Genomic DNA, 21850 nt, shown 5'->3' on the forward strand with positions numbered 1-21850 from the left:
AAGCTAGTCAAGAAATGTATTGATAATCCAAGAAAATTGTATCACCATATATGACTTGTTTGTTAACTTTTATTACCATGTTAGTATGTAAGAGGCCAAACTTGTACTGGGTGGTATGGCACAGGAATAGCCTGGCTCCTGAGCACCAGGACCAGATAAGAAAGGAGTCAGGTTTTCCAATTATTAACCCTTGCTGGCTAAAAGTGTCAGCATATCTCACCTTAACGGATCTGCAGTCCTCATCCATCCTGAAACTGCAGAGTACTCTGCCCTTTCCTGCAGGATTTATGCAAAGCAATGAGCACTGACTTCAGAGACTGCAAGTACATAATCTGCCAACTAACTGGCCTGAGGGAGAAAGAAGATGAGGAATGAACATTCTTCTAATAATAGCTGTTGACATTTCCAGTAAGCAAATATATTACGTATTGCACAACAGTTATGTAACTGACACTGCAACATTAATCACAATTGTGCTATTGTTTATATTCACTATATGTGGAATATGTTTTGGATTTAAAAAATTCTGTTCTTATCTCTGCTCAGTCTTCTTTGGCTCAGATGAAATGTAAGATCTGCGCTATCATCTGAAGGCATTCCCTGCTTGGCCTTTTGGCTGAGATTGAGAATGTATAGTTACAGAAGCATAATGCTCTGTTTCCTGGCTCCACTGAGGAGATGATACTAGAACTATTATCAAAGCAAGAGGATTAAACCTGATAAGAAAAAAAAATAAAAGTTTTCCTTGTTAACAATGTTTTGTATGTTGCCATCTATTGGATTAATTTGGGAACTGTTGAATATGCCTAGCTTCCAGTATAAAAATTACAGCAGCAGATAAACATCAGTGGGTTTTTTTTTAATTCTGCTCTGTGTTTTTACATCTATTAGCATTATTAAATGATATGAGTGATTGGAACATAGCAGCCTCTTGCTGACTGGTTTAATTAACAGTCTCACACTAACAGAATGAGGACCATTAGCTATTAAGTGACTTTACTCAGGGTTGCTCCATTAATAAACAATATAACAATGAACCCTCCAAGGACTCACAGATGAGATTGACTACTACTACTGTCATTTCTACAGCACCGGTAAACGTACACAGTGCTGTACATTCACACAAAAGGGACAGTCTTTGCTCTGTGGAGCTTACAATCAAGACAAGACACACAAAATAAACAAGAAGTTACAGAACTTTATTTACAATAGAAAAACGGTTAAACTCTGTTCGGTTTTGTTTACAATTTATATTCCTCTCCCCCACAAAGCTGCCTATAGTGTTAACTCACCAAAAATACAATTAAACAAAAACCCAATACTGGGTAAATTATTTTGTTTCAATTTATTTGGATTCACTTAGCACAAAGAAAATGAAATTCAGACCCCAAGATATGTTTTTTTTGTGAAACCTTTCATAGAGGATAGGATTGTCCAGCAACAAAACCAAGTCATAAAGAAACACATTCAGAGCTATTTTAAACTCAAGACACAAATAGGCCGTTGCAATATGGATACCTAAAAACGTGTCCAAACTGGGCACACGTTTTTTTTTTTAACACAAGCACAATCACCTCTCCTGGGCGCCCGATGCAATAAGCAAATGAGCTGCCATGCTAAAAAGGACATGCTAGGGATAAATTGTGCTTCCCTAGTGCATCCATGGCATCGGGCATTCAGGAGATGTGGCTGTGCACGGGTTAGGAAAACAGATAATCAATATACCAGCGTTCATTTTTTTCCTGCAGCAGCTATTTTACCAGCACAACACAAATGCACAATATACACAGCCCGGGGTGTATATTGTGTGGCATGAAATTTTTTTTTTTCTGTCAAGACTTTTTTTTTTTTTTTTTGCATGGTGCTTCCTACTCAGTAACACTTGTTAAGTTGTGCGCTAGGAAAGGTGAACTTTATTGCATTGGCCCCAAAAAGTGTATGAAAAGAAAAAATAATTTGAAGTAATAAATTGCCAAGTTTCATTTCTCCAGATCTTAATCTGCCAAAAATTAATCCATAGGCAACGTGCATTTTTTTGTTTAGTTTTATAGAACCGTTCTGAAGTCTACATAGTACAAAACCCCACCTTCGAGATCTGGAGACTAAAAAAAAGTTTTCTTAACGATCTAAATGAAAAACCATATACCAAACTCTTGAAAACTGCTATTTCACCAATAGAATATAGGGGGGGTTTAGGGCGGGCAGATCACTACAGCTGGGCATCCCGCAAAGTAAGCGGGTCACTCCAAGAGGCGACCTGTGCCCGTTCAAAAATTCCTCTCACATTTGTCGTGAGGACTCGGGCGTCACCCCGAATCGTTATTTTCCTTACTCATTAGTTTAAGGCATAAAAGAAATCCAGGCAGCGCGGGCACTACCCCCACCCAGATGCTCACTACCATCCAGGTGAGAATCAAAAGGCGTCGGCCACGAAGAACATGCAGATCTAGGCAGCAGTATCGCAACCATAGCAATGCGTCTGGCCTTGTTTGATGTTGAATATTTTATTTCTTTAAACAAGTATACGCATTCTAGGTGGGGGTAAGGAAGGAATCATGCAAATTAAATGGCCGAACTGCCTGATGGGAGCCGCACTGCGCCCAGGGCCTCTGGGGGAACGGTCTCGGAAATAGAACTCCGGACCTGCTCCACCCCTTGACAACCAGTCGCTTCGTGCGCCGAGGCAGCTAGTTTGATTAGCAGGGGCTACCGTATGGATTTGTGACGTCATCGCCGACCGAACGCCTCTTTGCCCATCCTGCTACGGCGCGCAAGATGGCGGATCTGTCGCTGGACGAGCTCATCCGGAAACGCGGCGTTACGGTGAAGGGCAGGTAAGTCCCTGCATCGAGGGCGCCCGCTTTACCGTTCCCAGAGGCCGCGTCCTACCGTTTCTGACTTTCATGTTGTTGTCTCCGGGATGCGGCCGAGTTTTCGCTTCCCCTCCCTTCCTATTGAACGGTGTTGCGAAGGGTAGAGCTCCGCCCTCTCGGTCTCCTGGTTGGCTGTGGTAGATTGGACGCCGCTGCTGATTGGCTGAGAGCACCGCCGGTCAGGGAAAGGAGGGGGGGGGGGGGGCGGCGATATTATCCCTGTGTGTCCGAAGCGGGGGTTGGCGAAAAATCCCGGGTACGGTGCGCTGTGGGGAGCGTGAGGGTGGAACCCGGTCACAGTGCATTGTGATTTCGAGGGAGAGCTCCTATTTTTGCAAGAATGACTTGGAACTGCCGAAGTGATGCGGGGAGTTGAGAGCGCAGTGTGAAGAGTTCTACGAACCCTGCTGCTGGCAAATAATAGGCTTTGGGCGCTCCCTGTAACACAGAGAGAAAGCGGTTTTATTAGTCCAGCTGTGGGCTGCAAACCTTATTTTCTGTATTTTTGTGGGGGTTGCAACTGCTTCCCCCCCCCCCCCCACCCCTTAGCGCATCTTATGTCACAGTAACACCTGTCATGCATACTGAGGAGGCCCCATAATGTCCAGCCCCTGGAGAGTGTGGAACACAAGGGGGTGAAGAAACGTGGTGATAAAAGAAATATTTCCTTGGGACTGGATCCACTGTTGCCAACAGAAGCGCCCTTGCGAATTTTCCACCTCTCAAAATATCGGGCATGGTGGGCTTGTGCACCTTCTGTTTCCTGACTGGAAACAACCTTGAAAACAGTCGGGGTTCAACCCCCAATTATTTTGTGAGATGTGCTCCGTTGCCTTTCCATACAATTATAAAACATAATCATGCCCCACAGTATATAAATGAGTGAGCACACATACATAAACCTATTGTTAAGCTGTAACACATAGTCATGGCAAATCATTAAAAAAAAAAGCCTTTTTTTTTTTTTTATTATTGAAGAGACCAATATAGAATCGGGGCATAGTGCACAGTAAATAGTAGCATAATTCAGGGTATTATGTTCTTGCAAGATTCACCTATTCATAGTGAACATAGTTTGCACAGAAGTTTTCAACATTATCCCCAATAGTTTTATAAAACTTCCTTTTAAATACTAAACAGGAAAAACCATTAGGGCAGCTATCCAATAGAAAGGTATTAGACTGGTGCCAGCGATCTATATGATGCCAACTGTGCCATCATACCTGCAACAAACCAAGCAGATCTATTCCAAATACTGCTGAAGAACTACAGGAGATCTACTTAAAAAAAAAACTATTCAGGGTGCATATTGCTAGTTGGCATATATATTTTGGTACATTACTTAGGACACAATACATAAAGATTTCTTTTAAAAGGACCACCTGTAAATGAATTTTACTATAAAAGCATAACAAATATATGTTAAGTTAGAGTAGGCTATTTATTTGTATTTATTTATTTATTTATTTAGCATTTTTATATACCAAGGTAGAGCAGAGTAGCCTTCACTCCGGTTTACAATTATAACAACCTGTTACATAAAACTATTGAAGACATTGAAGAAAAAACAGCATTTAACAATCTGAGAACTGTCATGTCAAACATATGGACAAGGCAAGCTATCCCAAAGGATAGGCATATTGAAAATAAACCAGATAAGGTGTACCAAAGGAAAGGTACATTGAGTAGACAGAGATCAAGTATAATGATAAGATAGTCTTAGATATCTGTAGGAAACAGGATGATTAGACAGAGGGGGGGAATAAATGACAAAATATGGGAAGCTGTGGGATTAAGTTTTGAGATTGTTGAGCAGGCTGTCAGTATGAGATTGGCAGAGTAGCCAGTCTACTGTAGTAGACTTCCCTCTGTATAAACTTAAAAACTGTATAAACTGTAGTAGACTTCCCTCTGTATAAACTTAAAAACTGTATAAACTGTAGTAGTCTTCCCTCTGTATAAACTTAAAAACTGTATAAACTGTAGTAGACTTCCCTCTGTATAAACTTAAAAACTGTATAAACTGTAGTAGACTTCCCTCTGTATAAACTTAAAAACTGTATAAACTGTAGTAGTCTTCCCTCTGTATAAACTTAAAAGTGGATGTCAAGGTCAGGTCTCCAGTTTGCATATAGCATAACAGGAATGAACCTCACTCATAAACTAGGGAACGCTGTATATGATCTCTAAATCTTAGCTTGTGCTTTTCTTAACACGTGTATTCTGCCAAAGAGACTTTACTACTTAAGCCAGAAGCTGTAATACAGGGTTTTCTATACTTTTAGCTAATGTGACCCCATTTTAGCATTGGAAAATTTACAAGAGCTAGAGGATGACCAAAACAAAATTAGCAGGGTGCTGTCTCCCTCCAACAATTACTCCTCTCTCACTATTGCTGCATTCCAGCCGATCCTTTCTCAGACTTCAGCCTCTCCAGAAGTCCTTCTGTTTAGCTTCTGCTCTGCTAGCTGATTCCCTCCTACATCCCCTAGCTTCTCTTACCTCCCCAGCCCATTCTCTCCCTCTCACTTTTAGCCCTTTTCCTATCATCCCAGCTGATCCTCTTACCCCAAACTCTTTTTATAACTTCCAGCTGTTCGGTCATTCCTTCCATCTCAGCCCATCCCCATTCTCTCCACTTTGATTTTTGTGGAAAAAATGATATAGCAAGTTAATAAACTAAACCCCATCCCTTCTCTATCACCTCTCAGCCTCACCTTCTCCTTTTCAACCCTTCTGTCACCTTCCCTCAGTCAATCTTCTCTATCACATCGCTTACCTACCACGGCCAGTCCTACTCTCAAACTTCTCCTGTATCTGATCCTTCCCATCAAACAACCCCTTCTGTAACATCCCCCTGGAAAAGGACCAGTAGTAGCATTTTCTTTAGGTCAAAGGTGATGACAGTTGGTGAGAAACGAAGGCAGGCTGATGACTGAGGCAATGTATTTCTCTCTTTGGTTCAGTGGTGGATGAGGAGAGAGGAGCAGTGGCAATCTTCACCCACCAGTGCACACTCAGCCCTCCTCTCATGGTTGGTCTCAAGCAGTTTTTCTAGGTAGTTATGAAAGAACAAGTGCACTTTGACAAAAAAAAAAAACCCAAGCCCAAAACAAGCAAAATCTAAACTACTTTTATTAGAAAGCATTTATACACAGAAAATACGTGAGTGTAACGGAGGAAAAAAATTGTCGTACCTCTCACAGTTAACTAAAAAAAGGTCTGACATTCGATGACAGCAGCCAGTACTACTTCATCCTCTGTATTGTCAGGATTGTCAAGAGACATATTTTCATTGAAATGCTTCAGAATATTACTGGCTGGTACAAAATTGGTACAGCAAATACCCTGGCGTCTCAGTCCATAATGCACTTGCAATATTGACAGAAGTGTTGCATTGGCCTTTGCAATATCGCTCACAAAGATATTGAATAGAACTAGTACCAGAATAGATTCTTAAAGAACTCCATTTATTGCTCTTCTCTCTACAGAGTAGGTTCCATTTACCACTATTCACTGACAGATTAAAGGCAGCCTGGTTTGCCCTCCCAGAGACTGATCATTATATTAGAATTGTAAATAAGGGGTTACAATTTAGTTTCTTACTGTTTGTTTTTATAGGGTGCTGGCCCTTTAATATGGCAGGCACAGGAGAAAAATAAAGAGAGAATACTTTTGCAGTTGCTGCTCTTTTCCTCCTGTTCGATGTAATCAAGCGGGTTTGTCTAGAGGGAGCTGACTAAACGCTGCAGTCATAATCCCAACTGGGGTTGGTGTACTGGAAGAGAGACAGGAAGTTGCAGCAGCAGCCAATCAGAGGTGGCAGGAGCAGCATGGCGCAAGTCCTGCCCATCAAGCCCAAAAAAAATGAATTAAAAAAAAAAGAAGCCCAATAATACCTGCGCATTAAAAAAAAAAAAAAAAAGTGAATTGCTAAAAAAACAAGCCCAAACTCGCAGTAAATAAGCAATGTTGGCAACATTGGCCTCAAGCCCGATGGTGATCTGAAAGTGGTAGTAGCATTAGTAATAAAAATTAGCAAAAGGCCTGTGAATGAGTGTTAATAGAGAAATTCAGGTGAGGGTATGGTCACTGCAGGGTCTGTGAATGTGTACCTGCCCACACTGCCTTCTATTTCTAATGCTGCTGCTTCTGGTACCTGAAAATGCTGCCATTTGGGACCCCAGCTAAAGGTTCATGATCCAATTTGGGGCCCTAAACCACAGTTTGGGAAGCTTTGGTTTAATATGTATAAGTAACATAGCAAGGTGCACTTGGAAGGTGTTACTTTTTGCAGCTTTTCCTTTGATAATATTACTCTTCTAGATTTTTTGTCTTTGTGTATATTCTAAGTTTTAAATGCAAGTTCCTTTTCTTCCTTCTAGTCCAGTCCTCACATATGGGAATTTTCAGTCTCCACAGCTGACAGAGGACACGCCTCTTTTTTATGACCTCACTTTGGATCTGAAAGGGAGGTGTGATCCAAGGCTGTTGCCAGTAATCTCTGTCTCTCGCAACTGCAGATGTGAGAATGTCAGCTCCCATAACCTAGGTTTGGCCCTGGCCTGATTGATCTTTGTTGCTCTTGGGACAACGGTTCTTAGGGTTGCTTTTCCCAGTGGGAACATTTTTTCCAGGTTTTGCCCTGGTTGAAGCCCCTGGGGATCATCCCTGTACTCAGAAGGCTCTGAAGATCTTCCATATCTCTTTTTTTTTTTTTTTCTTCTCCCCTCCCCCTTTCTGGTACCTTTCATTTGAAGGGGCAGAGAGAAAAAAAAGAAAGGGAGAGGAAGTTGGGCCTTTCGGAGTAGCTGACAGCCTAAATCCCAGAGGTGGTGAGTACCAGCTGGGCTGTGTCTGGGAAGGAAGGCAGCAGTATAGCAGTGATCTCTTTGGGATAGCAGAAAGAGAAGTGTTTTTACTGCAGTTGTGAGGATAGCACTGTAGCTTGCACAAGGACAGAGCAGTGGCAGATGCAAGGTATGGTTAAGTTGCTGTGGGGGGAGGAGCCGGTAGCTCACTGCAGTGGTGTTCATCGGGCCCCTTGGTCATGCATAGGGCAGGAAGTACTCCATATGTGGGGCCTAGTGTAGCCAGCTCATTTTGCCTGGTGTGTTAGGGCAATTTAAGCAAGGTGACCTCGAAAGTTAGCAACTCACCTCTGCCTCTTAGGGAAGCTCAATTGAGGCCAGAATTGCTGATTGAGCCCAGTCAGCCACTGGTAGCAGATAGGAGCCTCATGCCAGCAGGGGAACTGAACTCCCTCCCCCTTCTATTAGAGGGTAGTGTAAGGGAACAGCTCAGTCACAAGGTAGCCCATGGGCCAGGGCAAACATACATCTGCTTCAGCACTAACTGTTGTTGCATTGATTGCCCTCTTTGGATTATCATTGTCAACTTTGGGTTTCCTCCAGCTTGCAGGAAGGGATAGCCCTGGTTGGGTCATAGGCAGACACCAGCCTGGGGAGTGCATTGCCAGGGCCAACTGGCCCAAGGGCATTGGTCAAGAGAAGAATCGTTGTGGTCAATAAAGAGGTTAGAGACAAGAGCCATCAGACCAGCTCTGAAGTACTGGTAGGTGGGAAGTCATTGGCATTTGTAAACAGGCAAGGAGACATATGTAGTCTCATCGTAGCACAGGAAGTAGCCCAGTCGGGAGAATCTCCTCCATCTATCAGCAACCTACATAGCAGATAAGCTATGTAGGTTGATTTCCTCATTAGGAACAGGTTGGACCCAGGAGAGTGGAAGCTAGGTCCAAAAGCCTTTCAAATAATAATGGATTGATGGGGGGTCACCCAAGCACAGACCTAATGGCGACATGGGCAGATGCCAAAGCTGGCATGTTCTGTAGTCACAGTTCAGCCTGCTGGATGTCTTCCTGTTGTGGCCTCTTGTAGGCAAGACAGTAAAAACAAGATGAGAACCATCCATCCATCCATCCATCCATCCATCCATCCATGATGATCCTTGTAGCCCCAGATTGGCCGAGGAGTTCTTGGTATGCAGACCTAGTGAGGCTACTGAACGGAACCCTGTTACTTCTTCCCAGGGAGCAGGATCTGCTCTGGCAAGATCAGATTCTGATGGAAGACCCAGTTCCATTCTCTTATGACCTGGCACTTGAAAGGGTACATCTGCATAATAGAGTTTACTCTTCAGCCATGATCTCAACCATATTAAAAGCACAGAAGTTTTCTCGCTAATATTAGATTTCCTGCAAGCTGGCCTAGGCAAGAGGTCACTCTTAATTACCTGAAGATTCAAGTAGCAACTATATTTCCTGTCGATAGCAGGACTCAATTAGCCATGCTGTCTGGAACGTCCTCCAGCAGCCCTGAGGCGGAGCTTTTCCTAGAAATCACAGAGCTTTGTTCTGTACAGCTGCGCGCGTCTTCCTGCACGATTGAGTGCCATCTCTTCAGTCCTTTTTCTTCTGTGCTGCCATTCACCTGCGGAGATTTTTTCTCCACTTCTCCTCGGAGGTTTTCTTCATCAGAAGAGCACAACAGCACTTTTCAGTGCTAACATGGCCCCCAAACCACCTGGCTTTAAGTACTGCCAGTGTGGCAGGGTGATTTCCAACACTGATGGACACAACTATTGTTATGTCTGGGGCCTGAATACAACCAGGCGTATGTCGCCCCGGGCCCAGAGACAGCATGCCTTAAAGAGGGGGGCGATGAATCCTACTCATCACACCCTTCCTCTGGGCCGAAGTTGGACTGCCCTGAGAAACGCAGAAGGGCCTCCTCTCTGGGACTGCAAGGTAAAAGGGTCACCAAGAGACAGACTGTGCTTGCCACCAAGGTGCTGTCCCCGCTCCAGGACCCATCATGAAGTGGTGCGTTGAGCGATGTGGCCTGGGTCCAAGAGTGTCAACCGGCCGATGACAATGACGCAAGTGTGTCAAAGCCGGCACAAGCAGCAAAGCGCGCCAACCACAATGCAACCCTTCGAACAGAATAGACTCTTGTGTCAACCCATGTGCCAAAGCCCAAGCAGCTGACTCATGCGTCGGGGGACCAATGCTTGGACTCGCAGCGCATCGAGCCAGAGCATGACATGTTGAAGTGTGCCCCTTCGAAGCCATGCACCTTGACGCAGGACTGGGCAGACAATGCGTCGACGCAGGCCCACCACTCCAATTTTCTTGAAAACACCACTTTGGAGCTCTTGGACAAGAGTACCTTACTTGTTTCCTTTATTTCTACATTACACATCATATTTAAATCTAATTTCTTTAGAAACTTTTCCTCTTTGTTCTATGGCCAACCTGTTAGGATTTTTCCTGATTTAGCTCAAGTCACCCAAGTTGAGAGGCGAGGGTTCCTGTCTCTTCGGCAAGAAATTATTTCCCTTGGAGTTTCCTTTGTACTTCGTTATCCCTGAAAATGTATTTATTTTTTTTTCAACCTGAACATTGTAATCATTCAAGGAGGCCCGTAGAGCAGTGGTTCTCAACCTTTTTTCGGTCGGGGCACACCTGACAGATGGTTCTCACATGCGTGACACACTGAACATGTGACCATCACCAGGCTAAATGTAAACATGCACTCTGCATTCCTCAGGAACCCCCTCGACCCCCAACAATGGGTGCAGAGCAGAACTAGGACATTCCCCGTTCAATTTACCATACAAAAAAAAGATATTTCTGGTGACACCTCAATAACAGCAACATAAACACTCTCTCCTACCAGGTGCAATAGCTCTCCTTGTGGAAAAACCAGTAATTTACCACCAATGCATGTTCGTTCTATTTATTTATTTATTTATTTATTTATTTATTTAAAATCTTTTCTATACCATCGTTAAGTTAAATACCATCACAACGATTTACAGGAAGGCACATAAAATAATGATGATAAATGTATAGGAACATACATTCTAGACAGGTGCCATTAAGATTCGGTTACATAGTTTTATGATCAATACCATTTGGTGAATGTGATAAATCTTGTCCTTTTATACAGGTATCATTTTATTTACAAGTATAATTTTAAAAGCTGTATATTTTATGTTAGCAGTAAGGTAAAATAATAAAATGCGCACAACAAATAATATTGATACAAATGCCTATGTGCTAGTAAAATACTTCACCTCAGTCACACAGATAGAATCAACCTTCACCACAAAGTACAAATTTGGAAACAGAAACTGGAATGGAAACCCAAAAAAGCCACTCTGCATTCTGTGCAAAACAAAAATATAGCACCTATCTGACTTCCAGGATCTGAAATAATGTACACAAACTAATGTGCACAAAGTTACACCTGCATTATGGAACTCAAACAGTAACAACTCTACCTTTGAAAAGGCAGCACTGCAAAAATTACACCAGGCCCTAAACACCAATACACCTCCTATTAGGAAAACAGAACAAGCCAAGCTGCTATAGATCCCTACCAAGAAACTACAAGCTCGCAGAACACTCTTAGCTGGGTCACACATACAGAACACGGACAGACCCTTACCAAATACAGAATAAAGTGCCCAAAAAAGCTAATGTTTTTGAGTTGTTTTACTGCATACAGAGTTTGGTTCTTGCTGTTTCCAGTTCAGTTTGTGTCTCCACATTTCCATTTATACATTCCCCAAGAAATATAAAATAATTCTAAAACTAGAATATAATAAATGTTTCAAAACAACTGATAAATGGAACATCCAGTCATTAAAAATTCTCCAAACACCAATAAAATATTTCTAACAGCAGACACATCACATAATACCTAATAATTAAAGTGGCAGCAGCATGCATGGTCTTTTTCTTCTTCCCGCGTGCCTGGGAAACATCACTTCCTCTTCCGGGCCACAGGGGTAGGAAGAAGAAAAGGTCAAGTTCCTGTTGCCGGCTTCCACAAAACACTGCTGCCGTTCCCCTCGGGGCTTGAATGTGCTGATAGCCCGGGCAGGAATGGCAGCAGTGTTCATCTTGTTGAGATGAAAGGGGGGGGGGGGGGGAAGAGCAGTGTGTGAGCGACACACCTGCCGGTGCTTTGCGATACACCAGTTGAGAACTGCTGCCGTAGACCCCTCACCTCCTCCCCTGCATCTCTAATATCTTTGTGCTATTAGTATACTTCTGCTGGTTAATACTATGTTATCGCCATTTCTTTTTGATTTTTTTTTTCCTTCGCTTCCCTTATTTTTCTTCCCCCCCTTAGTTTCTTCTCATTTTTCTGTTTTTATTGTAATGGATATCTTTACTTTAATTGCTTTTCCTTAACTGTAATTTTTATTCATTTCCTCAGATTTCTATTTGTGAATATCCATTTATTTCTGGCACAAGCAATTCACTTTGTAATTTAAAATCTTATAAATAAAGAATTAAAAAAAAAATCCCTAAAGTCATTTCTTCCTTTTCTACAACCCAACAACTGGATATGCTTGCTGGATCTCAAAGATGCCTACTCCCACATCCCGATGCACCACTCCTCCTGTGCTTCCAGTCCAGTGGGCAGCACTACCAATACAAGGTGCCCCAAGAGTCTTCACCAAGTGTCTAGCGGTGGCCCAACTCCAATGAAAGAGGGTTCAACTATTCCCCTATCTGGATGATTGGCTGCTGGTAGCTTCAGACAAACCGATCCTCAGGTTGCACTTGAGGGCCATGATCAGTTGCTTGCAGGCAATGGGATTCGTAATCAACTACGAGAAGTCCAGCCTCTAGCTGACTCAAGTCCTGCAATTCATCGAAGCAAAGATAGACACGGATAAGACGGGGCCCAAAGACGGGGCTTGGACCCTGAGCACCCTGGCAAAGCAATTATGGGCCTGTGCACAACCTTGGGTTCACTAAATCTTGCCCTCCTGCGCCACATGGTAGAGGCAATATTCGTGGTGCCTCACACCCGCCTACACATGCGTCGTCTGTAATGGGGCCTGAAATCTCAGTGGACGCAGTTCCTTCAGCCATTGTCAGACACAATACTCCTCACCCAGGCCATGAAGAGAGACATAGCCTGGTGGCTGTCTCCAGCAACACTTACAGAAGGCGCCCTATTCCGAAGCCTGGTGCACAAGCTAATTCTCACCACAGATGCCCCCGATAGGGGGTGGGAGCCCATCTCAACCACCTACAAATGCAGGGCTTGTGGTTGGCCTGGGAGCGCGCTCAGCAGATAAATCTACTGGAGCTACGAGTGATTTGGAATGCCCTTCTCACCTTTTGTCAACCAAGTTTGGGGCAAAAAGTCATGATAAGCACGTACAGCCAGGTGGCTATGTTCTACATAAACAAAGAAGGAGTTCCTGGACATTGTGCAGGGAAGTGATTCAGATTCTAGAATGGACGGAGAAACAGTCTCATTACAGGCCACCTACCTTCCCGGAATAGGGAACTCCAAAGCAGACCATCTCAGCAGAGTATTCCATCCTCACGAATGGTCGCTAAACCAGAGGGTAGCGGACACTCTCTTCACCCATTGGGGTACCCTGAGCATGGACCTCTTTGTAACAGTGATGAATAGTAAAGTTCACAGATTATGCTTAGTGTTTCCGAGTCCAGAGAGATTCGCACAGGATGCCTTCCTAATCCCATGGTCTGAGGGCCTCTTCTATGCTTCCCCTCCAGTTCCCCTCCTATCTTGTACCATACAAAAATGCATTGCGGATGTTGCCGACCTAATCCTCATAGCCCCAGCATGGCCGAGTCAACCCTGGCACGCTTATTTGGTTTGATTGTCCATAGCTCCTCCTATACCATTGGGGGAGGGAGCGGATCTGCTCTCTCAAGTCGGAGGGATGCTGCTGCACCTCATGCACTCCTCGCTTCATCTCACAGCCTGGAGGTTGAAAGGGCGATACTGAACCATTTTGGTGTGTCGTCAGATGTCCAAAATGTCCTGATATCCTCTCGCAAGTGTTTTGACCCAGAAAAACTATCGACTTAAGAGGCACCATTATTCAACCTGGTGCCGAGACCAACAGGTGAATCCGTTTTCCTGTTCGCCAGAAACCTTACTGGATTACTTGCACACACTTTACTAGCCAAGATTGGCGGCTGCTTCGGTATGGGTTCACATCAGTGCCATAGCAGCCTATCATCATCCACACAAGGGCCTCCCCGTCTCGAACCACCCACTGATCTCTCATTTCATGAAGAGACTCTTATATCTCAGCCCTCCAGTAACCAAACCTCTGGTCCCCTGGGATATAAACCTTGTACTGGAACAGCTCTTGCTTCCACTGTTTGAACTAATGGACAGTTGCCACATGACGTATTTGACCTGAAAAGTGGTATTCCTGGTTGCTCTAACTTCCGTTAGGCAAGTCACTTTAGTTCACTACCCCCTTCATATCTGCAGTTCTATCATGACAAGGTGACCCTTCGGACTCACCCTTCCTTCCTTCTCAAAGAAGTTTCAGCGTTCAACTTGAACAAACCATTTTGTTGCCAATGTTTTTCCCAATAGGGAACGCCTTCTGCATACGCTGGACTGCAAAAAAGCACTGGCTTACTACAAATGTAGGATGAATGCTGAAAACAGGACTTCGCAGCTCTTTGTTTCTTTCAGTCCTAATGCTCCTGGTCTTCCAGTAAAGAGAACCCTCTTGGATTGAATAATGCAGTGTATTCAATTCTGCTATTCCAAGCATTCGCAACAACTCCACAGCAAGTTCAAGGCGCATCAGGTCTGACTGGTGGCTACCTTGATTACGTACCTTCACATGGTACTGTTGTTGGACATTTGCCCAGCAACCACTTGGTCTTTACTGCATACCTTCATGTTTCATTATTGTCTAGACCAGCAGGCATCCTCAGATGCAGCATTGGGTTTTGCAGTTCTGGACCATTTAACGCGATAGAAGACTTACACGGTTGTCCACGGTAAGGACAAGTTGGGATCACAACAATCAGAAGCAATTACAGAAGAGGGTGCCTTAAATCCATTAGCGTGTGAGACTCAGCCCTTTGGCTGGGGACTCCCAGACAGCATGACTAATTCAGCCCTGCTATCGACGGGGGAAAAAACAAGTTTGCTTACTGTAAACGGTGTTTTCTGTAGATCGCAAGATGAATTAGCCATACTGACCCACCTGCTTCCCTGGACAGCCTCCGAAACATCCACTCCGGATGGTTTTTTGCTGTGATACAGACTGAGGAGAAGATGGCGTGGGAAGATGCGTGCAGCCACACAGAACAAATCTCTTTGATCTCTAGGAGAAGCTCCGCCTCAGGGCCGCTGGATGATGTTCCAGACAGCATGGCTAATTCATCCTGCTGTCTATGGTAAACAAACTTGCTTTCCTTGCTACATGGGACCAAGTCAGAGGAACCTAAGTAGCAGCACACCCAGACATAATTTGGATCCTGAAATGGGTGAAGCATATTCCGACCACTTTTCTGACCAGTAGTCTCTCATTAGTATTTCTGTGTGGTTTTGAGGGCTGTGGTCAACCCACCCTTTGAGCCAATAAAGCAGTTATTCATTAAGGACCTGTTTCTGAAGACTGCCTTTTTAGTAGCAATCTGTTTGGCCAGACATGTTCTCGGAGCTGTAGGAGCTCTCATGTAGGGACCCTTATTTAGTTTTTTACTCTGATTCGTCCCCTTTCATCCAGTCCCATCCTTCTTGCCCAAGGTAGTATCAGCCTTTCATGTGAATCTGTGTTTCCTTCCCCCTTTTAATAGCAGCGATTGCCAGGGATAAGTTAAGAGCCTGCGTCTTCTGAATGTGCATCATATGCTCTTGATATATCTGAAAGTGCTGAATGCCTTTAGGAAATCAGACAAGCTGTTTGTATTGTTTGGCGGTCTCAGGAAAGGGGAAGCAGCCTCCAAGGCCATCTTGGCAGTTGGAGCAAGGAAGCGATAACCTTGGTATACTTGTTCTCAGGCAAACAGGTGTCTGTAGCACTCCTGGCCCACTTTACAAAGGCACAAGCATCATCTTGGCAGGAGGCTTCTTCAGCCTCCGTAGAAGGCAAGGCAGTGACTTGGTCATCATTGCAATCCTTTGCAAAGAACTACAGGTGGTACGTGCAGGCTAAGGCAGACTCTACCTTTAGGGTGGGAATCATTGAGACACCCCTGTCTTCCCCCCTCCCCAGTAAGGAGTAGCTTTGGTAACTCCCATACATGAGGATTGGTCTAGCAGGAAGAAAAAGAAGGTTAAATTATTCTTACCTGATCATTTTGTTTGCTTGAGTCCTGCTAGACCAGTCCAGAGCCCAACTAGGAACACAAGAGTGAGAGGGGCAAAGACAAAGCACATCCTTATTATTCTCCTTTCGTCTTACCTCTTAGCTCACTCAGAATGGTCTGGTGAGCCCTGTTGGGTGTCATAATCTTGAATGATATCATGTCAGGAATTGTAATTGGTCACAGTGCTTTGGCGATAGGCTACTGACAGTGGCCTGAGACCACATTTCCCTTATAGCCCAGAGTGAGTTCACAAAAGAGATGTGTCCCATATGAGGACTGGTCTAGCAGGACTCGAGGAAGGAAAAATTCAGGTAAGAATAATTTAACCATTTATGGCATAAAAATAGCACTACATCTCCCTTTTTTGTCTTCAGTGGTCCACGTGACTGTATTTAGTCATTTTAATTTTTACATTAGCTGCTAAAGGTCTGACTCCTGCTGCAGTGAGTCCATGAACAAATTCACCAAGCCTATAACAGCATGAGGAGTGCTGTCTTCACCTGAACATTCTGCACTATTGCTACCACCATCATTAACTTGGTGCTGAGGCTAAGGGTGGGCACCTTTTTATCCTGGGTGACATGTAACCAATATAAATATTTCTTTTTGCTTCTTTTCATACTTAAGTAGTAGTAGTTGCTCTGCTGAGACTTAGTGTAGATCAGGGGTGGCCAATGCCGGTCCTTGAGAGCCACAAACAGGCCAGGTTTTCAGGATATCTACAATGAACATGCATGAGAGAGATTTGTATGCACTGTCTCCATTGTATGCAAATCTAGCTCGTGCACATTCATTGTGGATATCCTGAAAACCTGTGGCTCTCAAGGACCCCTGGTCTAGATGTTAATCAATGAGGTTACCATGTAGAGATAGTCAGCATGTCTTGCTGCAATAAGTTTATTCAGTTGTTTTCTCTTCCCCCACCCCCAGGGCTGTTTCCTGGGTTTTGGAGGAATTACCAAGGTGCTGGTGACAGAAATGATTTTTATCTAGTTGAAAGTAGTGCATGGGGCTGCAGGAACTTGGAGTTGGGGAGGAGGAAAGACATGGGAGCCTAGGGATGACACCGAAGATTGAGTCTCAAAGGAAATTTCACCGTGACTCTTGATGCTGGCAAAGGTTCCAGCTATCTATGTGTGAGGAGGGGAGAGAAAAGGTAAAGTGTGTGGTACTACTTTGCATATATGTTTCAAACAGAATTGACTATAGGTTTCTTTTAAAGATCTCTTGCAACTTCTCAGGTGGTTCCATTAAGAAAACAGCAAAAAACAGGTAGAGCATTACAGAGGCTGTAATGGTTTCCTAATAGTCCAGGGGTTTCATTCTTGCTGACTATTGGGAAATATTTTGGCATGTCTTTAATTCACAGGTTTGTGTTAAAAGTCCTCTCCCCTACACATGTAAGCAGTGAGAAAACCCTTTAGAAATAATCAACACCAATGGCATTTGGGTTAAAAGATGTAACAATGGGCCATCCTGATGACTCGGTGCTAGGGATGCCTGCTGCTGTGCCATCCCAGAGTAGTACCAGGCTCCAGAGGCCAAGGATCATCATTGCAAAAGTACAGGAATGGGGAGAGGATTCTTGAGTGCTTGGAAATGAAGGCTCAGGGCACTATAGTCCACTAGACACCAGTTCTGTTTCAGCCCAGTCTAGAAGAAGAGGGACCGTTGAACCAAAACAACTGTAAGAACAAAACTGTACTCTCTTTCATTGTTCAGTATTGAGTGAAAACATCAAGCAGCAATTCTTACCTTGTTCAAAGTGTTACTGAGAAGTTAGTGTTGGATCTTGAGTTGCTCCTCTGCAAATGTTTTCTTATCCAATGTTATACCTCAGTTATGTGCCAAAGGCATCATCACACTGTCTGAACCAATCTGCGCTGTTGGGCCCATTGTATGCCCCTGAAGTCATTTGTGATTCACAGCCAGCTTCGTTGGAGTTTTCGGATGTTAGGGGGGAATGTGGAGGAAGAATTTGAAAACACTTGTGGAAAAGCTAAAAACAAACAAACAAAAAAAATCACTGAATGCTTTCTTTTTTTTCCCCAGTACAGTCAAAATGGTGCACTCCTGTTTTTAAACTTTATTAGGTTTTCAGAAACAAAACAAGGGGTGCACTTTTAATATCCTGCATAAGACAAAGTAGGGCTTTCTTTGACCTTCATGTCTAATGATTTTCCTGCAGGATCAGTGGTGCCTGCGAGAAGAGCTTCCTGCTTTCTTCCAGTGACCGCTTGTTCCGGGGGCAGTGGTAGAGTTCTGTGCTAAAAACAGCGTAAGAGTGAAGGGCACAGGGGTAGAGGGCACCAAAGAGAGAGAGAGAAAGCAAGGGGACTGCCATCAAAGTGAGAGACGGAGTGAGCAAGGAGGGCCAGCAGAGAAAAAGAGCAAGCAAGGGTGGGGGTGGAAAGAACAAGGAGGAGGAGCTGTCAGAGAGGAGAAGGGAGAGGGGCTGGCTGAGAGGAGGGAAAGAACAAGTTTTAGGCAGCCTTAGCAAAGAGAACAAAAGCTTCTGCATTTTACCTTGGTAAGGACTGATTCAGTGTTTGCACTTTTGAACTGGAACTACATCAGCAGGACATTAAGCAAGTTTTAGAAACTTCCTTTTTTAAATTAGTTTTGTAAAGTTGGCAGCACCAGGATATTTACTGCTGGAAGAATTCTGTATACTGTATTTCAAAATAATACAATATGATCATTGCCTTTAATTAGTAATTAAAATTCAAACAGAAAATACATATTTGTTTTGCTCAAAGATCTATTATTTTTCCATTTTTTGGTGCAGAATCTTCCCCCACTGCCCCAGGAGAGCAGTAGTAGTATACCCTAACCAGGGCGTTGGGTTTTCAGAGGTTTTAATTTAGCAATCCACGGAGTTCAAGGGGCGCTCTGAGCTGCAGGTGGTGCTGACCTTTTGCAGCTGCCAATGCTTGTGGCAACACGGAGGTGCCCATGGTTGTTGCTAGAAATGCGAGCAATTGAAAGAAGTCTGTGCTGCCTGCAGTTGGGAGTCCCCGTTGGATTCCATGGATTGCTCAAAATTTAAAGTCCCTGCACACTAGAATCCCTGACCATAAGGCAGTAGACTACTCTGCGCACACACAACCCTCTTGCCCCCTCTCACCCCAAACACTCTTAGACTCCTCCCGTACTCTCTAGTGTCATCCATCTTCTTTATCCTTCCTAGTCTCTCCCCCATCTGCCTCTCCCAGCTGTCATTCTTCACCAGCTGGTTTCCTCATTCCTGCCTCTCCTACTCACCTCCAGACCCTTTCTGTAGGCATCATCCCAGCACAGCTGAATTCTTTCTGCACCATATGGCTCTCAAACTTGAACCACGTGGTGCCTTCAATCCTGTGCCTTTCTCAGAGTCTCAAGAAAACGGCACCAGGAGTTCAGGCACCACACGAATCTCACTATGAAAGCCATACGGGTCAGGAAGATGGCAGCAGTGGCTTCTCTTCCTCCCATGGACTTCTGGCACAACACTGCAGCTGCACTGGTAGCTCCTTCTCTCACGGAACTGGCTATGTTGCCACATTCGTGCAAGCTGGCTTTTCATGAATTCTGTGCATAGACAGGTAAATTCTGCGCCGGGAGAATGGGAGGATAATTCTGCATTGCACAGTTGGGCAGAATTCCCACAGGACTAGGTATTAAAGAAGTGGATTATTCCAGCAGACTCCTAGACTACAGAGATATTGAGTATCATCTCCAAAACAGCGTTTGTTAGGTGCCCTGAGATCTGGGGGAAATGCATGGCTTGTGCAGGTAGGAGAGCAGCAGAGGAGTAATTAATGGTGTCTTTGTTAGGGAGCAATCAAACCGCAGAAGATGACGATTGGTTTGCTTTTTTTTTGTTTTACAACCCTTTGATGTGGACTTCCTTTTGTTTTCAAAAGAAAAATGCTAACTTTGCACTTGAGCAATCAACAAAGGCAAATTACAGAAAAATGCTTTTTCCATTATTTTTAAAACTTAGCAAGGCTTTGTCTTTATCCCACTGGTGATTTTGATTCAAAGCCACTAGAAGCAGAGTGCCACAAGGACCTGAGTTGCTTTTCTGTGCAGTGTCTGTGTGTCTTGACTAGATTGTGATCTTCAAGGAGCGGGAACTGTCTCCGTGTGCCTGAGTGGCGCCAGGTAGTTCGTGTAGTAATATAGAAATGTTTAATCTAATAGCAGTGGCAGAATTGGCTCCACAGCATTCAGGAAGAGGGGAGAAATTCTGTTTTTCTAACATTCATCACAACAGTGGCTGAGGTTCTCGTGCATTGGACGTAAAGCATCTCTCGTACCTTGTTCATGGAGCGCAGGCTCGGTGGGATTTGTGGCGGTGCTTCATGCTGACTTTCTGTGGTGTTCTTCACCGACTGTCCCCTTCTCCCTTTCTAGGCTGAACGTCAGGCCTGGCATGGGAGATGTCAGGTCCCGCATCGGCCCCCAGCAGCCTGTCGTGAGCAGGCTGGCCCCCACAACCAGCTTCCAGCGGACTTTTGATGCCCGGCAAAAAATTGGCATCACGGATGCCCGTCAGAGACTGGGCATCAAAGATGCAAGGGAGAAACTGGCACAGAAGGATGCCCGCTTCCGCATCAAAGGCAAAGTGCAGGATGCTCGGGACATGCTGAACTCCCGGAAGCAGCAGGGCGAGGCCAGTGAGAAAGTCATAGACGCGCGGGAGAAGATCAGCTTAAAGCGTAGCGTGCCCGTTGGCACTGCCAGCCCCACTGCAGTTTCCACTTCCCCGGCTATGAAGATCACCAAAACTATCCAGGTGAGTAAGGCTGTTCATTTCTCCGTGTTTAATTTATTTTGTCTGTTTTACTGTTTATAGCAAGGCTGATAGTTGCCTCGTGAGGGAAGAGGACTCCTTTAATCTCCTCCCTGCTCCTGCATCCACAAAACATTTGCTGAAAGACCCTTCTGGAGTCCTAGTGCTAGTGCACTAATTTGTGGGTGAAAGGGATTTTGGGAGCCTGCCACTTAAATATTGGCTACCAGGCTTTTCTATGCCCACAGGTATCTGCCCCCATGGAGTGATATGCTTGTAGCGTAACCATCTCTTACAAATCTTGCAGCCTAGCTGATGCCTGTTTGTATCTTCAAAGCACTACAAACTACCTGTTGTGGCTCACAGCCTCTCTGACCACCGCTAGGGCCAGTAGTTCCCAACCGTTTCTCTGTAGCAGCGCACCCAGCAGAGGGTTCCCTTGATCATGGCACACCGTCACCTCTGTCTCCTGTCCCGTACCATCATAACCGACCCCACCTCTGCCGTTATCGTCTTCTTTTCCCTCTTCCCCACTCCCCCTAGTATCATCACTTTCTTCCTTCCTGCTTCCCCCCCTACTCCCTAGCATCATCAACTTTTCTCTCCTCCCTTTCTCCCCAACCCCTTAGAATCATCATGCTCTCTTCCCTTCTCTTTCCCCTAGTATAATTATGTTACCAACCCTCCATGGCATTCATCTGTCCTTTCTCCCACTTCCTCACCATGTCCTGGAAGCAGCAGATGTTAGTTACCTGCTGCCGCTTTCTCTGCTGGCTTCCCTCTGCAGTTGCAACCGCACGGGGACAGCAGATCTCGCAAGACTGTGGGACCGCATGCTGTCTCAGTTGCAGAGGGGAGGAAGCAGCAGCAGATAAGCATTGCTGTCTGACCCCTCTCTCCTCCCTCAGGCCAGGAGGTGTAGGGGGAAAGATAAAATGAAGCCTTTGCTATAGTGCTTCATCTCTCTTTATTGGGATCTGGCTAGCTGGAGGAAAACTTTGTGGCACACCTGCACTTCAGCCATGGCAGACTGGTTGGGAAACACTGCACTAG

General features: G+C 44.7%; 1 protein-coding gene and 1 non-coding gene across 2 annotated transcripts in view; one reads left to right on the plus strand and one right to left on the minus strand.

The window, feature by feature from the left end:
• Window positions 1–2198: 2198 nt before the first annotated feature.
• Window positions 2199–2349, minus strand: LOC115086346. Its single transcript, XR_003855236.1, has one exon. It is a non-coding gene; the product is annotated as a U12 minor spliceosomal RNA (small nuclear RNA).
• Window positions 2350–2677: 328 nt separating this feature from the next.
• POLDIP3 (DNA polymerase delta interacting protein 3) overlaps window positions 2678–21850 on the plus strand; it is a 93926-nt gene continuing 74753 nt past the window's right edge. The window contains exons 1-2 of the mRNA XM_029590370.1: window positions 2678–2834; window positions 20419–20800. Of these exons, the coding sequence (XP_029446230.1) occupies window positions 2776–2834; window positions 20419–20800 (441 nt within the window). The 5' untranslated portion in view covers window positions 2678–2775. The remainder of the gene's footprint in view (window positions 2835–20418; window positions 20801–21850) is intronic.

This window comes from Rhinatrema bivittatum, chromosome 2 (assembly GCF_901001135.1).
Source record: "Rhinatrema bivittatum chromosome 2, aRhiBiv1.1, whole genome shotgun sequence".
In the NCBI taxonomy this organism is placed as follows: Eukaryota; Metazoa; Chordata; class Amphibia; order Gymnophiona; family Rhinatrematidae; genus Rhinatrema; species Rhinatrema bivittatum.